General features: G+C 49.1%; 1 protein-coding gene across 3 annotated transcripts in view; it reads left to right on the forward strand.

The window, feature by feature from the left end:
• Positions 1 to 14,897, forward strand: part of ARHGEF16 (Rho guanine nucleotide exchange factor 16) — a 37,163-nt gene that overhangs the window by 16,168 nt on the left and 6,098 nt on the right. For all 3 annotated transcript variants that reach the window (XM_074975480.1, XM_074975481.1, XM_074975482.1), the window contains exons 5-11: positions 1,408 to 1,464; positions 1,822 to 1,982; positions 6,481 to 6,633; positions 7,429 to 7,558; positions 8,512 to 8,586; positions 10,826 to 10,918; positions 11,705 to 11,862. In XM_074975480.1, the coding sequence (XP_074831581.1) occupies positions 1,408 to 1,464; positions 1,822 to 1,982; positions 6,481 to 6,633; positions 7,429 to 7,558; positions 8,512 to 8,586; positions 10,826 to 10,918; positions 11,705 to 11,862 (827 nt within the window). The remainder of the gene's footprint in view (positions 1 to 1,407; positions 1,465 to 1,821; positions 1,983 to 6,480; positions 6,634 to 7,428; positions 7,559 to 8,511; positions 8,587 to 10,825; positions 10,919 to 11,704; positions 11,863 to 14,897) is intronic.

Consider the following 14,897-nt stretch of genomic DNA (forward strand, 5'->3'; position numbering starts at 1 on the left):
GCTTGATCCGTTGCACAGAGGAGCAGATGTATCTGGGTTGAAGGTTGCTGTTTTCTCTCTTTGAACCAGACTTGGAGCTCACTGCAGGCGAATCTCCCTAGGGGCTGGGGAGGTTTTATGAGCACTTCTCTTTTTTTAAATTTGGCTCAGAGCTGGGTTTGAGTCTGTGTAAATCTTGCTAAGCCAGGAAATGGATGTGACCCACAGGGATAGGGCTGCTTTCCCCACCTCCCCCCCCCCCAACCAAATTAAATGGGGTTTTAAAACCACGAGGCTGGGGGCTTGAGAGTCAGTGTTCCTGACTGTCACTGGCTTGCTCTGTCAACATGGGCAAGTGTCCGAGTACACCCAGCTGTAGGACGGGGCGGCTGCCTCAGGGTGTGGCTGGCAGGAGGAAAGGTAAATGTTCATAAACCTTCACAGAGAAGGAGCTGATCGCGGGTCAAAGGGTTTAGTAAAGGAAAATCCCTTTCACTTTCCTTGCCAAAGCAGATGAGATCCATATTAGCGTCTAATTGGTTATCAGCCCAGGTCCCTGGGCTCTCATTCCAGATAGACCTCAGCGTCCAATGTGCGTGTATCCGTCCGTCCCAAAAGCTTCCTAAACTCATTTATTTGATATTTCTGTTTGATAGAGGGGTCACATCAGGAGAAAAACAAATGCCTTTTACACTTCCCAATAATAGTAAAGGCTGCTATAGGAGAGTATAAATCTTTATGAAAATCATGATTCATTGTTCGCCTGGACTAGAATATGACCTCCAAGGGTCATTGCCTCCCAGGCTGCAAGTCTGTTTTCATGGTTTGGTTATTCACCGCCCGTTCCCATCCCATTACAATTATTAAACTTCTCAAGAGATGCCTCCAAGAGAGTCACTTGTAAGACCCAGTAATGAAGTTTAACACCTGACAGCTGTCCGGCAGGCCAGTTTAGCAACTGCTAGTACCTGCTTCAGTGTTTGCTTTGGCCGAGGGTGTTGTGGAAATAGTGACCTGATAACTCTCAAACCAAGAGGTTCTACTCTACCATAGCACCCTGCAAGGTTGGGGTAGCTGTATCTCATGCTCCGATGCAATCCGATTATTTGCAAGGGTCAGGAAGAATCTGTCCCGGGATACAGTTTTTCACCGTTGACCACATGCATTGGGAATGATTTCAATCCTCCTTTGAATCATCCGTTGTTTGCTGCTGGAGGCGAAGTGCCAGGTTGGGTGTCTGACCTGCTGTGTCGGCTCTTACATCCTTAGACCACAGAATGCAGGAGGCTGGGGAGAGCCCCTGCCGGATGCCTTGGGCAACGGTGCACCATCTGTGATAGCTTTCCCAGCCTGCGTGTGGGACTCGGTATTTGGTGCTGGGAGCAGCACTGCCCTTCACGCTCAGTGAGATTTTTCTCTGTCGTTCAGGTGCAGGAAGCAGGCATCCTAGAAAGAATAACCCCAGAGGAACGCAAAAGGCAAGAGGTGAGAGAAGCTGTTATGCATACATGAGGTCTCCGTCAGTCAGCTGGGATTAGGTTAACGGGAGCCTTGTCCTAGGAGAGCCTTCTCAGGTGCACTGCCGGGTGCATTAGTGAACCTACTGCTGGTGGTGACCATTGCTATGTTTCAATCAATGACTGAGGTCTTCCGGCCTCTCCAGGGAACGACACTGCCACAGTGTCAAGTTTCTCTAGCCTCTTACAGTCCAACGTGTGTGTAGTTGTTGCACCATCATGTTGCTTCGCTCGTTCACGTTGTCTATGGGAATGATTGCTGCTCAGATGTTTCAGTCCTCATGGGTATGTTGTTTTTTTTTCCCCCCTGTGCCCCACTGATCAGGCGATCTTTGAGATTATCACCTCTGAATACTCCTACCTGCACAGCCTGGGTATCCTGGTGTGTCACTTCATGAAATCCGAAGAGCTGAAGGAGACAATGACCCAGACTGAGCACCATCACCTCTTCTCCAACATCGGCGAGATCCTGAGCATCAGCAAAAAGTAAATCTTGGAGGGGAGCGCATGGGGAAAATCTACCCAGTATTGGTGCCTGTCGGGGTGCTGGGGAGGGGAAGAGGGGAGCACGCACACCCCCAGTTTTTGCAGTTGCTTAAAGTTCCATAGGCCTTGTGGGGGCCTGACCCCAACCCCTTTTAAGCAGTGGTCCTGCCCTAAATCAGTACAGCTGCCGCTGGAGTGGTCTACAGTGTTGCTCTGACTGCTTGGTCCCAGCACCACTGAACCTTGGCCTGGCTGCCCCTCTGTACAGATGGAGGGCAGCTGGGCCAAGTGGTGTTACAACCTGGCTCACCTGTACACTGGAGCGCCAGGGAGTCTAAGAACTCAACTCCTGGCGGCAGCAGCTCGTGCACTGTATGGGTAAGAGAGAGGGGAGGCTCCCTGGCCAAGAGAACTGGGGTCCCTGTTGGTGGGGGGTGCAGGGACCAGAATTTGCCCCACCCTCCAAGAAATAGCTGAATTGGCACCAGGACTTTTCACAGATATTAAGACCAGAGGGGGCCATTATGTTCATCCAGTCTGACCTGCATAGCCCAGGCCGGAGACCCTCACGCTGTGATTCCTGCATCCAGCCCATAACTTCTGCTTAGCTGCAGCTTATGCTTTAGAAAAGCATCGAGTCTTGAGTTAAAGACCCTGAGTGATCGGGAATTCCCTGTGTCCCATGGTTGGCTGCCCTCCCTATTTAAATATGATTCATTTTGTTGAAGAAACAACTGGGGGGGGGGCACCGCCATAGGTCTGCGTGTAATCTGTTGTTGTTAGCAAACGTACCATTTACCCTCCTGCATCCCCTTCCCCTCTGCTAAGTCCCTGTGCCATGGTGCCGAGCCCACCTGACTGGCATACCGGGGAGCTAGCACCGTGAGTATGTTCGTGTGGCTAGTGTCTACGGTGTTGTGTTCTCTGTGCAGACAGGGACGAGCACACAGTCCCTTCCTCGAACTAGGCAGCCCAAGGCCTCCTGGTGCTGCTGCTCTGCAGTGCCGGGTTGTCTGGTGAAGTTCGCGTCCTTGGGTAGGGAGGTCCTGTTGATTAAAGCTGCACTCAAACCTGCGTAGACTCCACTGGGCTCCCTGGACTGGTTTCAAATTCTCATCCTTGCGCCCTAGAAGAGCCTTGTTGTAAGTTGTAAAAGTAAATTGTGTGGGGTGGCTTCTCCCTTCGTCTCTCTGGCCCAGTGACGCAGGCATGGGTGCATCTCATGGCAAAGCCCTGGGCAAGTTTAGACATGACAGTGGCGGGTAGAGCAGAGGCTGCCTGGGAGCCTTCCAACAAGCCAGTGCTTGTTCTGCCTCAGCTCGCTGAGAGGCTGCCGAAAGTGAAACGGCTACATCCCTAAGCCACCAATGCCGGCTTGGCCTCTGCTCTTGAGGAGGGGATGAACCTTTCTGGCCTTGCGCTGAACCTAAAGCTTGTTGGCTGTCAGCGAGCTGGGCTGTGTGAAAGATGAACAAAGGCAAGCACGGGCCAAAGACTCGACAAGGCCTGGGAGCTTGTGTTGGGGGCGTTCCAGGGGCTTGCAACCTGTAGCAGATGGGTGCTCTGTGAATGTCTGACTTACAGCTTGCTCTGTGAGAGAGCAGGGCCGGAACTGGCCTGGAGAGGGTTTTGGCAGGGAGGGAGCAATAAAATTACTCCTCAAACAACTGACATGAAGAATCTGTTTGGGGGCGGGGGAGGTATATGCACAGGACTGAGAACCAGGAACTCTGGAGTACTAATCCCAACTCTGGGACGTTAGGTGAGTCACTTAACCACTGTGTGCCTTGGGCTCCCCTTCAGTGAAAGGGGGGGGGGCTTATTCCTTTGGCCCTTGGGAGGGGAGAGGACCTGTATCATAAGCAATATCGCTGTCACCGATTAAAAAATCATTGCTTCACCTTCCTGAGCAATAACCAGTTAAAACAAAGTCATAAAAGCTCAACATAATTATTCAGCGGGCGGACGGGCTAATCTGTGCCCCCCCCCCACGACCTTGCTTTCAGGGAGGTCCCTTCCCTCAGTGCGTATGGGCCAGGAGGGATTTCTTGTCTTTCGTATGCTGCACTAGCTCGCCTGGCCTCGGGTCTGCAGTGCTGAGAGAACAGAGCCCTCGTTCTCCTTGAGCAGTGGATCTGCTTCCAGCTGCAGAGCAATTCTAGGCATTTGCAAAGCTCAGAGCTGACCGTCCTGCTCCGAGCTGGGTCGCCCAGGGCAGAGGGAAATCCATCATTCTGTCAGTTAGAACCTAACTTTTTTCCAAAAGCCCTCTGTGTGCGTATGGAAGCTTTTTGCTGGCTTTCTCCTCCCCCGAGGTCCGTGCTGACTGACTGTAATGTGATGCATGGCCCAGGTGCTCTTGGCTTGGGGCTCTTTCTTTTAAGACCTATTGCAAAGCCTCCCCTCTCTGCTATGAGCCCTGTAGTGAGAGCTCATTATATGGAGCTCCTGGGTCTCTGGAGATCTGAATTAACACATGCGTGCGCATACATCAGGATAGACTGAGACCTGCCAGGGCCTCCCCTGTCCTGGGTGGCCAAGCGTCAGACCCGAACCTGGCGACCATGTGAGCAAGAACGGCCCTCGTGAGGCACTGAATCCCAGGTACGTTCCATTAGCGCCGGGGGTGATGGCTTGTCCCTTTCTAAGATTGGAGCAGTGTGCGCGTAATGCCTCTAGAGGCTCGAACCCAAACCCCACGCCTGAGCTTGGGGGAGTTTCAGATTCAATTCCAGATGCTGGGGCTGCGAGCCTGTCTCTCTGTTGAACCGTGCGTATGTGTTCCTGTGGAGTCTGTCTGAGCGGGTCTAGGGAATGTCCCTTGTGAAGTGAGGTCTGATATTTAGGACCATGAACTATTCCTGGGAGGAAATTTCAGATGCTGAGGCTTAAGCCCCTCTTATCACCTCTCCCTGTTCACGAGCTACTGACTGGCAGGCCACGTGGCTGTGCTGAGCTGGCTCTGTGCTTTGGGGGCCTCTGAGATTTCCCTTCTCTCCTGGGCCAGGAGTTCTGGATTCTCACTTGGGGAAGCTTCCCCTCTCTGCGCCCTGTGGCGGGGTGAGGTATGTGCGGGAGAGGCAGACTCAGCAGGGAACAGGATAATTGCGGCTTAGCACGCTGCATACTCCTCCCCAGCATTCTGCTGTTTCCTTTAGGCCCATATAAAATCCCCCGTGATTGCACGCACATCCCCATGTGACACCTGCTTGTTCTGGGAAGTGACTCTGTGGGCTTGACACCAAGGAGCTGCACCTCCCTGGGGCTGAAACATAGAAAGGAGGTTTAGAGTTACACTGTCCTGCTGGCCTCACCACATGCATAGATCCCTGCCTTCCTGCAGGCAGCTTCTAACAGCTCTGCTGGGAGTGGCTGGCTTTTTGTTTTTAAAGTCCCTTCTAAGGAAAGAGTCAATCTTGGTTCCCTAGTAGATTTCCTCCTATGTCTTAATCCGAGCTTTCTGGCTGTCATGGTAGCAGATCTGCCTTAAAATAGTACACAGGTAGATGGAGAAATCAGTCCTGGTGCTGCAGGCTGGCTGGGGCATGATGTCTGAGGCAGGGTGTCTCTCTGATAGCATGGGAGAAGAGTCATAGTCCTCTCTGGATGTTTATAGCTTGGTCTGCCCAAATGTAACACCCTCCCCGAGGACACCTCGGCAGCTTGCCGAGAATCTAATGGCATGGAGACTCTCCCAGGAACACCTGCTACCGTGAATTGCATGTTGGCTGAGTTTGCTAGTCAGCAGGTGGGAACACAGGCATTGAGGGGAGCAGACTTGTCTCCGCCTTGGTAGAATTTGGGCTTGTCTGCACAGGGTAAGTGACCAGAATAGCTGTTATGAAATAAATGATTCCAGAATAGCGATGCTGGAATAGCTCCCTCTGTTCCGGAATAGGAGTCACTTTATTTCAGGATAATTACTCTGCTTTGGAAGCACACTAACTCTAAGAAAAAAAGGGACTTCTATTCTGGAGCAAAGCATCCACGTGGGAAGCTATTCTACAGTAGCAGTTTTGGGCAGTTTCTTCATGTAGACAAGCCCTTGCTAGTCTCTGCAGCCTCATGCAGGGTAGTCACAGCCACGTGGGCCAAGCTCCTCCTGTTCTACCAGGTGTTTGTGAATCGCCCACTTAATCAGAAGTGGCCTTGGCTTTTGGACCAGATATTGTAGCCTAGTTAGTTTTTTTTTTTTCTTCCTGAGCTGAACTGTGAGGAGGAGGTGCACTGGAGGAAGAGCTGATAACACTGATAGGAAAAAGTCTCTAGAACACAGGACATTAAATAAGGGAGCGAAGTCCATTGAATGGAAAGCCATTGGTATGGGGAGAGGCAAGATGAATCCAGGGATGAGTAAGAAGTTCTATGAGACAAAAGAAGTGGTGAGCCGGCAGATCTTGGTAAGGGAACTTGGTAAGAGAGCATCCCTGTACGCAGACACACATAGTCTGCTTCCCATGACCCCACCAATCGCCCTGTGTGTGTTTGTTCTTGGCAGTTTTTTTGAGGACTTGGAGAAGCGGCACCAGGAAAATATACTGATCCCCAACATCAGCGACATCCTGGAGAATCACGTGTCAAACCGCTTCAACCCTTACGTCGTCTACTGCTCCAACGAAGTCTACCAGCAAAGGACGCTACAGAAGCTTCTGTGAGTTATTGCTGCACAGCAGGGCTTTGGGGTCTGTAACTAGCCAGTAGTAATCCAGGCTGAGCCACGCGTGGCGACTTTCCATGAGTTTTGCACTCCCGCCAGTGAGTCACCCGCAGCAAATTCTCCTGTAACTCAGATGTCTCCTTTTTCAAGGAATTCGTGCCTGTCCCCAGGCTGCAGTGTGCTCGCTGTTCAAGGCTAGATGTGGGGACGACGCTGTACTAGTTGGGACAGTGACTGTGGGACCTACCTTCAGCTAGCAATAGCATGATTGTTTGGGATTGTTTGTTCTGTGTGAGCAGAGGTGGTGTAACGAGGGGGGAGGAATGGCATCCAAGAATGTCCTCGCCACTCACAAATGATCAACATCCTGAGAGGAAGTGCTTTCGGGGCGGATCCGTTCCCTTCCTGGATCTGGAGGCTCGTGGCTGTGGAGGGGCTCTGACCCCAGCCTGGAAGCGAGGATCCCTCGCTGGGATGTCTGTTTTCCAAACAGTCAGGCTTTCTCCGGCTCATGCCAAGGTCATGTCGTCCATTGCGATGTCAGTACTGATATAATCACCCGTGGGGAGGACTGAGTGTCTCCAGTGCCTTTTCTTAAGCTCCAAGGGGATTAATACAGGCATTATCTGAACCAAGCATGTGTCCCAATTGTTAACGTCTCCCTGGGTGCTGTAACCAACTGTTAGAAACCCTGGAGAGCCCACGTCATGCCTGGGCCATTCGCTTCTCTAGCACATGAAGGGTCTGGAAAGCCCAAGCCTAATGGAGGATCCTTGTGTCCCATTTTAGAAACACGAATGCTACGTTTAAAGAGGCCTTGAAACAAATTGAGAGGAAGCCAGAGTGTGGTGGCCTGCCCATGAGCTCCTTCCTCATCCTCCCCATGCAAAGAGTAACACGCCTCCCCCTGCTTATGGACGTAAGTAAGAACCAGCAAGTGGAATTCCCTGGCACCTTTCAAAGGGACCGAGTGCGTTGATCTCACTGTGCCCTGCCATGAATCTAGCACAGCAGAGTACTTGAGACCTGCCTCCTGGCGGTCTTTGGCTGGTGTTATAGCTATGCAAGGGAGGTTCGGTTCGGAAACTGACCTGAATCTTTGTCCAGAACTTGAACTCCAGCCCAGAATGCTGGTTGGCCCTATTCCCTACTTCCTTCAATGCACAGTCTGCTATGGAAGGACCCTGTGTGGCTTATGTCGTCTCTCATCCCTATCGCTCTGCCCTGGTTCCTCAATTACTTTTTTCACAGTCTAATGCCGCTGCCTTGCCCCGAGGGAGGAGGTGCAAAGGCCTAGGGCAGGAAATGGTCTGCAAAACTGAGACTCTGTTCAATGCCCAAAAAAGCACCGGGGGTGTGGCATCTAGGTCATGCAGTGGGGAAAGCCTGGAGCTCCCCTGGTTGGGCTAGCAGTGATGTGCACGAGGAAGTTCGGGAGAGAGCAGTCTTTGAAAGATTCATCCCCTCTGTGCAATCCCTGAATCCAGTAACCCTCAAATGGGGTGGGTCTGGGGCGGGGGAGGAGGGGAGAGCCAGTTTTGCTTTGCTCAACGCAGCTAGTTTCTGCAAAGGGATGAGAACATGTTAATGGATATTGTTTTCTTTACAGCCCCTATGTAGCATCTACAAGAAACACCAAGAGGCGAAGATGCCTCCAAGTAGCAAAATGATTGCTTCTCCTGGTTTTGTTTATAATTCCCTCAGTGTTGCATGCATCCTTCCCTCCCTCACTTGCAGGTGCTAGTTATGAGCTCCCATCCGGGAGAGGACCCTGGGTTTGCCACATCCTAGAACCTGTGGGGGAATAGAGCAAAGCAGTTTAAATTGACGTTTGTTTTGGAAGGATCCTCTAATGTTCTCTCCACCTTCTAGACGGTTTGTCAGAAAACCAACGTGTACAGCACAGCCTATGAAGCTGCCACCCAAGCCCTGAAAGCCATCAGCAAGGTGAGGCATCTGCAGCTTTGGAAGGAAGAAAGAAGCTGTACGTATTGTCCAGTAGTAAACTGCAGGTGCTTTGCCTCGCTGCAAGAAGACCTGCCGTGCTTACGTGATACATAGGAGACCTGATTCTTGGGGCTGCGAGGACTTCACAAGTCAGCCACATGAGTTACAGTTGCCTTTGCCCTTTTGTTGCTCTACGCAGCTAGAGGCATCTGATCCCCTCTGGCAGTACTTCAACATTATAAATCAAAGAATTAGCCACCTCTTCCCCCTGCCCAAACACAGAATTGTGATCATTCCTGCCATTAGTATTAAAGTAGCCTCTTCCCCAACACTAAGAGGCTGCTGTATTCTGGCCTCTGTGAGCCAGTGATTGGGGTCGGGGGGTACATGTGCATGATTTAACTGCACTGAAGGGAAGCTGTCAGTGGAAGAGATGCTGCTAGCACTGTAGTCTGAAGCTGCATACTGTCGAGGGGGCATGCTCTCCGCTGTAATTAACAACTCGTCTCACATTCCCTGTGGTCTGTAAAGCAGTCTCCCTCAGACAGCTACTAAAACGGGACCTTCCACCCAGTGCCTCCCAGGATGGCTTTGCAGGGAGGTGGAGCGCTTCACCGCTGTGTCTGAGACGAGAAGCGGGGAAAAGCAGACTGCCTTGCTCCAGAACAGCCCAGGGTTCCTGATTCAGAAGGATCTGGTAGCACTTGAGAGGATGCTCTAAGATATCCTGAAGTCAGATGGCAGTCCGGCCGAGGAGAGGAGGGAATAGTGAGTGGAGAGGGAAAGCACAGAGTTTGACTCCACTGAAACTGTCCTAGTTCTTGCCGAATCATATAGGCTTGGGAGCAAAGGAGTGATCAGTCAAGCACCTGTAGCTGCTAGCTGTCCAGAACAGAGATGAAAGGCCAGCTGATCAGCAGGGATCCTAGTTTTCCGTGATATAACCAAAATTCTCCAATAAAAAAATCTGTTTTCCCGCAATTAAAATGAAACACTGAACTTCAGTTTCCCTTGCCACAATATCTATAGATATCAGTTGAGCACAATGTTTTATTGATATATATTTACAATTTTAAGCAAATTCTAAGCCTACCAGTGCCATTAGTCATTATTATAAAATAAAATTAATAGAATGATCCAGTCCCAGTGCAGTGTTTCTTTACTGCTGTCGATGGCCCTGCTGTTTCAGCCTCTTGTTTTCGTTTTTCATTCAGTTTGTTTAGCACTTTCCATGTGTTCCACAATTGAGAGATCACTTGATCATTACCTGTTAGGTTCACTCCCTCTGGGGCACCTGGCATTGGCCACTGTCAGAGACAGGATACTGGGCTTGATGGACCTTTGGTCTGACCCAGTGTGGCCGTTCTTATGTCTGCCTTTGAATGTAATGTACAGCCTTGCTGCATACGGTACAGAATGGCACATTACCGTCAATGTGAAATTTGTCCTTGCCAAACTCAGTGACGCAGTCTTCAGGGGTGATTTTTGGCATTTTTTCATAACTTTAGTTACTCGCATCTGGAGGCTGAAATGAAATTGGACATGAACCCCTGTACACCGTTGAGTAACCTCTATAGGCTGGAAGCAGTTTATTGGAGTATGTTTAGCTATGTAAATTTAAAGCGCATTCAGAAATCAACCACAAGAGGGGGAGATTACATGCATTGAATAAGTGACACTGGTCCTCTCTGTAAAATTTAGTTAATTAATATGTTTTTATTTTTTCACAAAATGCAGATATTAAAGATTCTCTTTAAAATCGCATATTCCGCATTTTTCCATGGCGAACAGATTTCTAGGATCCCCTTTGATCAGGCATGTTTGGGTCATGAAGGGGGGAGCAGGAAGGGTGGCTGCTGCCTGTTGTCACCCTTAAATCAGTTGAGTCCTAGGCAGTGTTGCCAGGAGTTGCGTGGCGAAAGGCAGGGGGAGGGAACTGCATTTATTTTGCTTTCCAGCAAGAGAGGAAGTAAAGGCTGGAAAATCTTGGTGAGAGCAGGCAAAAATGGCCCAGCATTGCAAGCCTGTCACGGCTCCGGTGGAAAAGAGGGTGCTTTAAAGTAGCAAACCAATTCTTCTTCCAAACTTTTACATCTCTGGTGCATATCTCCAACCCTCCTGCCTCACTTCATGCCTCAGTTTAGTGGCAGTGAAGAACTCCAGGCTGTCCAATTATGTCCACTGTGTAGAAAGAGAACACAAGCTAAGCATTGGGATAATTCTGTCTTTCTGCTTCTAGCTAGTTAAGAAATGCAATGAGGGAGCCCACACAATGGAGAGGACCGAGCAGATGTACACGCTTCAGAAACACCTGGAGTTTGGAAAGATCAAGGTGAGGAGTCCTCTTTGCTGGAAATGTGCCCTGGGCTTCTCTTCTTATGCTTTGCAGTGATGGCAGCTTTTTCAATACTTGCAGCCAGATTGGCAAAGGTATTTAGGCACCTAGTGAACATTACTAAAATGCCAGAGTGAGTTAGGCACCTAGCTCGCATTGAAAATCTGTCTGTCTCTTAAGAGTTTTATATTGTTGCTGTCATTTAAAACAAGAACTTTGGTTGATTTGAGTGAACAGTCTCTCGCTCAAAAGCTGTTTATCCAGCCGTCTCTTTTACTACCATTTAAAATTGAAGATGCAAACTGTTAACACGCAATATTGGATCTCTGGGCTTTTTGCCAAGAGCGCTGTCAACCTCGTGGCACTCCGTACACACTACCAGTCAGGAGATCAGAACAGAAGGGTGGGACTAATTACTTTAAGAACTGCTATGCATTTAAAAGAATTTCTTTTGAGGCCAATCCCGCTGGTGGGAGGAGCAAGAGAAATTAAGTCACTGTTGTCACTCTACATGGTCTGGGGATGGTTTCATGTAGCTAAAATAGCTGTCTCTTGTTCTACCAGGGAACTCCTTCAATACTAGCTCACTAAAGGCCAGATTTTCAGAATTGCCCAGTGCCCAAGTTAAGTCCAGATTTTTTTCAAAGCTCACAACATCTGGCCTTAGAATGGCTGCGTAGTTCTCCATTGACAATGCAATAGGGGACCTTTGATCACTTCAGACTCCTCTTTTACTGTTGCTATTATGTCCCAAAATTGACTACATTTCTTGTTCTGTTGCAGCCTTTCCCACTGATTTCGGCTTCCCGCTGGCTGCTGAAAAGAGGGGAGATCTCCCTTTCCCATTCAGAAGATGCTGGTATCTTCCGCAAAGGTTTTGGCCGGGCTAACTGCTACCTTTTTGTGTTTAATGACGTCCTGATTGTAACCAAGAAGAAAAGGTAAGGGAGGATATTTATGGTCTCTTCTTGTTGAGCTCATAAGAAGAGACTTTATCAATTGCCTCACCTGAAGCAGTCAGTAGCACTGAGGGTGCATTACCTAGTGGTAAATTACTGTCTCATGAATAGAAAAGGAGGACTTGTGGCACCTTAGAGACTAACAAATTTATTTGAGCATAAGCTTTCGTGAGCTACAGCTCACTTCAGCGGATGCATGATCTCATGAATGTCTGTCTGTGTATTTGCAAAGCTAGAGCCCTAGTCGACTAGGTGGTTGAGAAGAATGACAGAGAGAGGTGGAGCATTCATGCCCATCACCGGTTTGAATCCATTCCATCGTGAGCGCAGTTGGCCGTCTGACTGTGGTTTGACACCTGTGTCATTAAGCAAGCTGGTGCCCTTGCTCCAGCCCCAACACGACGAGTGTCCTTATTTCAAAAAAACAAACCAAAACAACCCCTCCCAGCTGGCACTCCCTAGGGTGCTATTGTTGAGAACCTCGGCAGAGAAGCCAGGGACTGAACGGGTCACGTCCCCCTCTTGCTGAGATGCTTCCTGCGGGATTGGGGCCCAGAGCGAATGGAGTGGGGCAGGTTTTTTGAGGCAAGTCTAAATGGTTTGGTTCAGCCAGCTCAAAATACTTTGTCTCACTTCACAACAGCTCATTTTAAAAACACACACACACACACACACACACACACACACACACACACACACACACACACACACACACACACACACACACACACACACACACACACACACACACGGAAAAGCACCTGAAGACGACGCAAAACAAAGAAGTGTGGGGTGGGGGGGAGAGGGGGGCAGAATCATTTCAGGTTGAACAAAATGTTTAGCTTGGCCTGAGACCAAGCAAATAAAAAAAAAATTTATTTCCGGTCCAATGCAACTGAATATTTTCCCCCTGGATTTTTCAGTTTAGCTCTGAACCAAAAACCCCAGTGATGTCTCTCCACAGGTTATGGGTTAGGGGTGAGGTGGGTAGAAACTTGTTCCTGTCTCACTGGGTATGAAGTGGCTCTACCCTCCAGTGCTGTCACTTGAACCTCTCTGATCAATGTTAGAGGCAAAAAAGGGCAAGAAATGCATTCGTTACAGGACAGCAGTCATCCCTGCCCTTTTATTAGTGAGCTCACCAAAGAGGAGGAGGGGGCACCAAGCCTTTTGTCCCAGACGCTCCTTAGCCTGCAGCTATGAAGCTCTCCTGTTAACGGAATGTTTAAAACTTTGGATCTTTGACCAAATCCTTTGCTTACAAGTCATCAAATAGGAGCAATTTAGGTACACAAATTAACCCCATTGTGATGGCCCTTTTGCTGGAACCTATTACTCCCAGCTATTCGGGAGCACTAACAATGGGCAGTGAAACCAGCGTGATGGAGCTGGCATCCACCGCTTGCTCTCAGAGGCCCGGTTGAGGCGAGGCAGTGATGATCTTAAAACAAGACAAAAAAAAAACACCTCTCCCTCAAAATTTAAGCAGAGCACACAATGTCAAGAATGAGAGAGGACAAGGAAGACAATAGCCAGCCTTTGGAATTTAAAGTAAAAACATGACCACCAAATCACAGCCCTGCAAAGCTAGTATGAAAACTTACCCACCTGGGCACAACATTGACTTGGTCTCATGTGATATTTATCATATAGCAGCACCTGGAAGCCCTGGTTGTGGATCAGGGCCCCATTCTGCTAGGAGCTTTCCAGGCACAAGAACAAGATAGTCCTTTCCCCAAAGACCGTACAGTCTAAAAGAAGATGGGGGTAGACTTTAATATTTGGTTTGCCTGACCAAAAAATGGCACTTCCAGGAGAGCTCTTTGCAAGGCTGTGTTTATCTAGCTATCTACATAACCTTGCAAAGCTCATTTCACCAAAGGTAAGCACCTTCCCTCTGGTTCGTTCTGGTGCCATTTGTGCCAAGCTGGCACCACATAAAGAGGAATATTAGCCCTGCAAGGTTGCTACTTAAACAGTTTTCTATAGTTTGACTCCTTGGTTTCCTCTCACTCCCCCAGTTGGCACAGAGATCTGATTAAATTCTCTGCCTTCTGGATGTTTCTGTCTCTCGTGTTTGCCAGCCTTTAAAGTCTTTTGGGGTCACTTTTGTCTGTTTCCATTTGGAATCCTGTTGCTGCTGTGGACAGGTGAGGATTGGATTTGTATGGAAATAACACACCACGGTCTACTGCTAGAGGAGTTAAAGTGAACTGCTGCTCCCGAGTAATTACTAACGTGCACATGCTGAGGAGATGAAATGCGAATTCTCTCTCTGGGTGGGGATCTCTCTGCAATTCTGCCCGTTTCCATGGCTCTCTCGGCTTATTATGGACTATATGCCCTTGAATGTTGCATCAGTTCCCATGGTGGCTTGAGAAATTCACCATCCCGGAAAAAGAAGTCATGATTAAATGTTCAGTTGGCAACTGAACTCTGGGTTGCCAATAGCCAAAATCAAACCAGCCCCTGTCTCAAACACTCTGCTATTGGCTCTAGGACATGGTGGATTGTGATGGTCTGTGTGTTAGTCACGTGTCAAGGGCCTGATCCAGACAGCCCCTGCAGCAAAGAGATTACAGCCTAAACAAGGCAGAGAGAGAAATGAGTTGGCCCAGGTCATCCAGCAGGTTAGTGCCCTGTCCCCTGGATCATGCTGCTTCTCAACACGTAGGGCTAGTTCTCTGAAAACATCTGCTCCGCGCCAGTCACAAAAAGCCAACAGAATGTTAGGAAGCCTTAGGAAAGGGAGAGATAATAAGACCAAAAATATCATATTGCCTCTGTATAAATCCATTGTACACCCACAACTTGCATACTTTGTGCAGTTCTTGTCACCCTGTCTCAAAGATATTAGAATGGGAAAAGGTACAGAAATGATGAGGGGGATGGAACAGCTTCCACGTGAGGAGAGATTAAGATAGAGGTCTGCGATATCATGACTGGGGTGGAGAAAGTGAATAAGGAAGTGTTATTTACCCCTTCACATAACACAAGACCCAGGGGTCACCCAATGA

This window comes from Natator depressus, chromosome 18, assembly GCF_965152275.1.
Source record: "Natator depressus isolate rNatDep1 chromosome 18, rNatDep2.hap1, whole genome shotgun sequence".
Lineage (NCBI taxonomy): Eukaryota > Metazoa > Chordata > Testudines > Cheloniidae > Natator > Natator depressus.